Genomic DNA, 7961 nt, shown 5'->3' with positions numbered 1-7961 from the left:
TTATTAAAATTGTTGAGGACCCGAAACACCACCAACAGATGTTAAACCTGCCTAGGCTGAAGTGGGGTTAACCCTTCGTGGATTAAGTCCAGCGTTATTTTCGAGTCTAGACCTCCCACCGAGTTTGGCCCCAAGGGTGAAGTGTGACAGGCGTGTTTAAGAGTCCACTCCAGTAGGAATTCTGGAGACTAGTGCAGGTTTACGTTTCAGGCTCCTACTGCCCGTGAGGTGCACTAGGCAAAGCTAGGAGCCAGGGTCTGAAGTCCGCGGCGAGCGCAGCTTCGGATTGGATAGGGCGGTGCATGCCGGTAGCGGCTGGGCCTTCGAAGTGCTTGCTGGGAGTTGTAGTTCACAGAGCCGGAAGTAGTGGGTGGCAGGGCTAGAAACCGCAGCTGAGGCAGCAATCAATGCAGCTGCCGTCACCCGGCCGTAGTGCATCACTCTGAGCCCACCCGCCGTGGGTGCCTCCTTAATTCCCGAGGAGCTCTGGGAGCCCTGAGGGGCGAAGCGACCGGGACGCCTCTCTTAAGAGGCGACGTCGCAGCCCCGGATGCGGCCAGAGGGCGCGGGAATGGAGCTTGGCCGCTGCGAGGAGGGCTTGCCGGAGGAGAGCAGGTGGGCTGGGGAAGGTCGCGCGCGGACGGATGCGCTGAAGCCGGGAGAGGCTGGGGAAGGCTCACAGAGCACGAGAAAACAGACAGGAGGACTACTGTTGTGGGCGACTTGTTTGGGAAGAAATTCTGAAAGGAGAGACGGGGAGGTTAGATAGGGCGGACCGAGGGAACGGGCTTAGTGAGAGAGAAGGAGGGAGGATAGGGTCTGTTGAGGGCGGGGGGCGGTGGAGGGCGTGCAGTAGTGGGTAAAATTCAGACCCAAAGCTGCTGCTGGGGAGGAGGTGGACATTGAGAGGTGCTGCGGTGAGATTTCATAGGCCAGAGTCTGTAGATAGCAGTAGGGGACAGGTGGGTGCCCCGACTGAAACTTGCGGTGACAGCAGTTCAGGTCAGTATTAAGAAGGTTGAAGTAAGAATTTATGGGAGCAAAGGTTAGGCATTTTGAGTGGCCTGGAGAGAAGCTTAGGCAAAATGGGTGTGAGGAAGAAGGCGTGAAGGAGGGCCTGTGGATGAAAGTGGGCGATTGTAAAGGCAGTGGAATGGGAGTGAGGGCTTGCTAATGAGACTAGCAATTGCGTGTGTGCCCTTTGTCAATGCTGGATCCCTGTCAGACAGTGACAGGACCTCCCTGTATTTAAACGCGTCACTCCTTACCCACATGGAAGCTGAGCGATTTCCCGTTTATTTATATGAAACTGCTATCGAGTTCATACCTTCTAGAAGTTAGAAAAGCTGAATGTTGGCTTGGACTCCAGCTGTACTTCTGTGTAGGTGTTGCTTCATTAATAACTCTGGTCTTAACCTCTTAAGAATCTGGAATGGACAGGATAGAGCAGGAATGTGGCTTAAAGAAGTCCTTTTTGACTTTTAAAAACATTCAGATGTAGTTAGAGTCTCCGGAGCAGCTAGAATCCAAAGACTGGAATATTTACCTCTGAAAAAATATCAACAGGGGAAAATTAATGAGATTTCGTACATGGGTGAAGACCTGGCTGTTTTAAAGTGTGACTCCTCTTCTACGTGCGCAGTTAGCCTGTGGCCTGCTGTACAAAACGTAGGATGACAGGACTTGGGGTTACTGTGAGATCTGTGAATGATGTGTTCAGTGAAACTGAAGAGCCTACTTCCCTTTTCCATGTTTCAGTTTCTGCTTATGTATATTTGGCTCTTTATTCTTCCTCCAGATGTCTGTGAAATGCTTCTTGTAAAAAGTCCTATATACTTTCTAAACAAATTTTAGGATTATTTTTATTTTCCTCTACCAGTTCATGTGGAAGAGGCTAGGTTTGAAATTCAGATTTCCTCCCAGCTGAGTTATTTATTTATTTAATGTATTTAACAAATACTTATTTACTATATGCCAGGCATTGTTTAAGAGCCTTACAAGGGTTATTAAATCTTCATAACAGCTGGGTGAGATAGGTACTATATTATCACCATTTGACAGGTGAGGAAGCTAAGACATAGACAGGATAAATAATTTGCCAAGGTCATACAGTAAATCCTTGGTGGAACTGGGATTCAGGCAGGCTCTACTTCTAATATCTATGCTATGCTACCTCTCGCTGTGCTAATATGCTGGGACAAAGAAATGTATAAGGTAATAAATTTTGTAGCATTCTTTGCCTGTCGTTAACGTTCCTAAGGCTTCTCCTTTGCAGGTATCTTTTTCTATTATTCTTTCCATACTTGCTTCTTTACCAAGGAACTTTAGTCAAAACTTAATTTCAGCAGTGGGATTATCCCCACGAAATCACTCTTAATGTTAACATAGCCTACTCTCTGTTGGTGACTAGTTAACTTAGAATAATATATTTAACGGGACTTTGTGGCGCCGATGGCCTCTTTAGTTCTGGGTAGTCAAATGGTAAATAAAATACATGATTTGTGCCTGAGAATCGAGGCACTGTGGCTGGGTCACTGCAAACCTGACCTTTCTTTGGCCAATAAAACACCCAGTTCAGAAGACATCTTCTTGATGAGATGGCATCATTTTTTTTTTTTAGTATATGAAAGATAAAATAAAATTATATTCTGAAAGCAGTTGATGGGGTGAAATGTGCATAAGCTTTATAGCCAGGTAGAGCTGCATTTGAATTCTAGCTCTACTGCTTAACTTGACTTATCCAGCCTGAATGGGAAGAATGATGCCTTTCTGACTGGTGAGGATTCAGTAAGGTAATGTGCAAAAAGCTCCTCAGAGAGTACTGATATATACTGAATGCAGAAAATGTCTACTTCCTTCCCCTCCCCAGTTTTCTTGAAATAAGATGAGTGTGTGCTCTTCCAGTTGCTGTTTGCAATGATATTATTGCTTGTGCTTCCTCCTATGGTTTCTCTATCCAAATTGAACAAACTGGGGACTGGGGTGTTGGCCCAGAATTTTTTTTTTTATTATTTATTTATTTGACTGCCTCCGATCTTAGTTATGGCATGTGGGATCTTTCCTTGTGATGCACAGGCTGTCTAGTTGTGGCATCTGGGCTCAGCAGTTGCAGCGCACAAGCTTAGTTGCTTGGTGGCATGTGGGATCTTAGTTCCCCAACCAGGAACAGAACTCAAGTCCCCTGCATTGCAAGGTGAATTCTTAACCACTGGACCACCAGGGAAGTCACTTGGCCCAGCTTTTAACTTCATCCTTGGAGTGGAATGTCATAGATTCCCCTATTGCTTTCCATCTAGCTAGTAATCACTAGAAAAATGCTTTAGTGCTTGGGGATGACACTTCACTTTTCCTAGACTTTCCTAAATACCAATTGTTTGGAGGGTGTCTGGTGAAACTACTGAACCGTAATAGGAATGGTTCTTCTATCATTGTTGTGTTACCCTCAGCTGACTTGGACTATACCATCTCCTTCTGATCTTGGAATGCAACCACTTACAAAGTTTTCCCAGTTTAGTGATTCAGATAGTCAGAATTCAAGTAGTAAGATACTTTTTAGTATCTCCAGACTGAGCTCATTTCATTGACCAAAACCTGTTCCTCCTCTGTCCTCTGTCTCAGTTAATAGGGTTTTCCATTCAGTCAGCCAAGCCAGAAACCTAAGTGAAATTTGATACTTCCCTCTCCTTCATTTGCCATATCCAAGTAGTCCCTAGGTCCAGTGAGTTCTGTTTCTGATTTTTCTCCTGAAGCTTTTTTCCCCTCCATTTCCAAATATATTGGCTTATATTGTTTTAGGAATGGCCAAATGTAGGTGCTTAAACAAAAATTTGTCCCTGTCTGTGTGCTGTTTTTTCTGATGTGTCGGCTTCATTCTCAGCAGTTTTTTCTACAGGATAACCCTTGGCAACTTCAAGTTTAACAATCCATCCAAAAAGAAGGAAAAGAGCAATGCAAATAGGTATAGCAAAAGTGAAAATTTTTGGACTGACTTATGTTACTGTTTTTGTTTTTTTTTTTAATGTTACTGTTCTTGTAATCAGGGTATGAAATATGTTGCTCCATCAGGCCTAAGTTATATGCTCAACCTTGGATCCTGGCATAGGGTGATCCTTTCCTGGTACTTCATGGACCGGGTCAAGTGCCAGAGGAATGATTTCCCTGTGAAAAATCAGTATTCTGATACCAAAAGAAAGAGGCATGAATTCTGGGCAGATGTAAACAAAATAAGACCTTTATTATTTCTCATTGTGGATTCTCCCAGTAGCCTCCTGACTAAGCTCCCAATCTGAACCCAGTCCCTCCATTCCGGATGGCCTCCATATTGCTACCAACATAATTTTTCCAGAAGCAGAGTTCCTTTAGTATTTTGCTCAGAAATGTTAAGTGATTCCTCACTGAAAATAGAAAGTCAAAATTTTTTCTGGTATTCAATATGAAGTTTCCAGTTACAAAACTATGATATTCACTCACTCTTACATCTCCTTCCTCACCATTCTGATTCCTGCTCCTCTACATCCCCTGCATTACCTCTTCCTTTGCCTGGAGAGCTCTTAGTCATCCTTTAAATAATGCTTCTTTAGAAGGCATCGTTGACCTGACCTGTTCCGTTTCTCTTATTACAGTACTTCTCACTACATAGAATTTTTTTTTTTTTTAATGAGTGCCTATTTCCCTGATTGCACTCTGAATACCCTGAGAGCTGAGGACTCTCCTTCTTTAACTATCATAAGCCTGGTGCCTAGCACAGTGCCTGGCATATAATTGGTATTCATTGAATATTTGCACAAGGAATGAAAACAGTAACAATTCGGTCATGCTTCTTATGGTCGGGCAGGTGTTATTGGTATTGTTGCTATTGAAAGGGCCTCTTTTTTTTCCCCTTCCTCTTTATTCATTTTTCACGTTTTCACGTTAATTTTCATTTTCTATTTCTTCCCTTTCTTTCCATTTTTCCTTTGACCATGCTCTGAAAGTTTATATAGCACTGATGGTTAAGCAAGTGGATCACATGATTTGTGGGCAGTCCACACTGCTAGTCCAATTATTTGTACACACCTCCGCCCCACAGAAACATAACTCTGAAGCTTTGGGGGAAAATTCTATTGTCAGAACCCAGGAGCAGGAGATGTATCAGCTGACAGCAGGGACCATAAGCTGAAGCTTTTCTCAGTATCTACTATCCCCACAGCTGTTTCTGCTTTTTATAGCTACTTTATCACTTCTTCCATAAATGGAGTTTTTTTCTGTTTTTTATTTTGTTTTGTAATCTTTCCTTCATATACAACCTACCTTGGTGTTTATAGACCAGCTCTGTCCAACATGATAGTCACTGAGGTGATTTATGTCTAAATTAGTTAAAATTAAATAAACATTTAAAATTTTGGTTTTTTAGTCACACTGCACAGACTTCAAGTGCTTAATGGCCACAGTGGCTAGTGGCTGCCATACGGGACAGCGCAGATACAGAACATTTTCAGCAACACAGAGAGTTCAGCTGAACAATGCTGCTGTGGATTTAAATCTGCATTTTTTCAGGAATGAACTGCAGCATGCTTACATGTTTTTAGTTCCTTTGGATCAGGATCACTTGTGATCCAAGGATCAGTTGTAGTATAACCTACAGTTGATTTGGAGGAGAGAAACTTTTTATCATAAGATACTTTTGAGAAAAAAGCAGTAAGAGTCATAATGCCATCCCTGGTCACCACCTTCACCTCTTCAATCACTTCAAGATTATGATTTTATTTTTGCCTCCTAACCTCCTAGAGAGTCCTTTGAGAGTTTTAAATTTTCCGAAGGTCCCCCCCCCCAATTTATTCTACTTTTGTTGTTTGTTCAATGTTTTATTGTTTTCTAATCAGAGAATATATTTATACTACGTCTTGAGAATCTGTTGACTTTTTTTGTGTGTACCTTAGTACAAGGCCAGTTTCTGTGACTGTTCTGTATGTCCTTTAAAAAAGTGTTCCTCAGGATGTAGTTTTCCAGATGTAATAGAACAACTTTATTAATCATAGATTATTCAGCACTTCTAATCACTTTTTTACTTTTAGTTTTCATGATCTCCCATTACCATTGTTTTTTCTTTTCTATTTCCATGTTTCTTTTTCTTTTCTGCAGTTTTTGTTTTGTGTGTGTGTTGTTTTGCTTGATATGTTTTGAGGCCATGTTATTAGATACATAAGAACTGATGAGAGCTGTATCTTTGTTATTCCTTCTTTGTCTTTTCAAATATTCTTGCCTTGAATTCAACCTAGATATTAATATAGTTTCCTCCTACTTTTTTGTTTGATTGGCTGTTTTATTTGAAATAGTTGAGTTTATTCCATTGATACTTATTTTTATCTCATCTTGAGTCTTAATTCTGTCATTTTTCAAAACTGACTTTTATAATGTTCTCCTGCTGTTTTCTTTCCTTAGCAATTTTTGAAATAGTTTAGTTTTAGTTCTCATGCTCATGCTCAGTTGTGTTTACTCTTTGCAACCCCATGAACTTTAGCCCACCAGGCTCCTCTGTCCATGGAATTTTCCTGGTAAGAATACTGGAGTAAAGTGCCATTTCCTACTCCAGGGGATCTTCCTGATCCAGGGGTCAAGAGAGACGAAAGAGAGACTCTTGCGTCTCTCGAGTTGGCAGTTGGGTTCTTTACCATTAATGCCCCCTTGGAAGCACCAGTTTTAGTTCTAATGATGGTTATCTTTTACTTTAAAACTCCCTAAAACTGAGGTGACTGAGGCAGTATCTTTCCTCCTTTGCTTTTGCTATTGGAGTGCTGGTGTATGCACTGGTGTATCTTACTTGTAAAGCACTCTTCTCCTCAGACAACCTAAGATGTAACTGTAAGGTAGTGAGTTTGGCTTTCTTATGTGACTCACAAAATAAACTCTGTTGTCTTTCATTCTATTCAGTAAGCAGATTTGAGTCTCCTGTATACAAGATCATCCAATATTGAGGAAGTCTTTCTGGCTATCTTGCTTCAGTGAAAGCACCATGAACATAAAAAGGGCTTTGGAATCTGTGCTAAGAAGCGATTTGACCCTGGTTTAAATGCAGTTAAGATATTCTTTGGACATTGAGCACTGTAACTAGTTCTAATTATGTCACAAACTGTCCAATCCCAAAATTTTCTCTGAAGCAGAATGGGTAAGAAAGGTTTATACTAGGTACCCCTTCTGATTTAAAAAATTGGGTTTATTAGATTTATGCTAAGAACGCTTATTGTGGCAAATAGATGGAGGAACAATGGAAACAGTGAGAGACTTTATTTTGGAGGGCTCCAAAATCACTGCAGATGGTGACTGCAGCCATGAAATTAAAAGATGCTTGCTCCTTGGAAGAAAAACTGTGACCAACCTAGACAGCATATTAAAAAGCAGAGACATTACCTTGCCAACAAAGGTCCATCTAGTCAAAGCTATGGTTTTTTCCAGTAGTCACGTATGAATGTGAGAGTTGGACTATAAGGAAAGCTGAGCACCAAAGAATTGATGCTTTTGAACTGTGGTGTTAGAGAAGACTCTTGAGAGTCCCTTGGACTGCAAGGAGATCCAACCAGTCAATCCTAAAGGAAATCAGTCCTGAATATTCATTGGAAGGACTGATCCTGAAGCTGAAACTCCAGTAATTTGGCCACCTGATGTGAAGAACTGACTCATTTGAAAAGACCCTGATGCTGGGAAAGATTGAAGGCAGGAGGAGAAGGGGAACGACAGAGGATGAGATGGTTGGATGGCATCAGTGGACATGAGTTTGAGCAAACTCCAGGAGATAGTGAAGGACAGGGAAACCTGGCATGTTTCAGTCCATGGGGGTCGCAAAAAGTTGGACACCACTTAGCAGCTGAACATTAACATTAGATTTATGCAATGGAAGTTCAAAGGAAAAGGAAAGTAATTCTACTATTACCTGTTTGACGGTGGTACTTTCTGTAGATTATCCTTTATTAATCAGCTGTTCTATC

At 41.6% G+C, this 7961-nt stretch overlaps 1 protein-coding gene across 4 annotated transcripts in view; it reads left to right on the top strand.

The window, feature by feature from the left end:
* The first annotated feature begins 366 nt into the window (after positions 1 to 366).
* The window catches only part of RUBCN (rubicon autophagy regulator), a 50173-nt gene continuing 42578 nt past the window's right edge, over positions 367 to 7961 (top strand). For all 4 annotated transcript variants that reach the window (XM_061166951.1, XM_061166950.1, XM_061166949.1 and 1 more), the window contains exon 1: positions 367 to 615. Coding sequence is in view for 3 of the 4 variants with exons in the window: in XM_061166950.1 (XP_061022933.1) it covers positions 551 to 615 (65 nt within the window). In the remaining variant the exon portion in view is untranslated. The remainder of the gene's footprint in view (positions 616 to 7961) is intronic.

The sequence above is a fragment of the Dama dama genome, chromosome 19, assembly GCF_033118175.1.
Source record: "Dama dama isolate Ldn47 chromosome 19, ASM3311817v1, whole genome shotgun sequence".
Classification (NCBI taxonomy): Eukaryota; Metazoa; Chordata; class Mammalia; order Artiodactyla; family Cervidae; genus Dama; species Dama dama.
The sequence above is the reverse complement of the archived record's forward strand: the minus strand, read 5'-3'. Positions and strand labels throughout refer to the sequence as shown.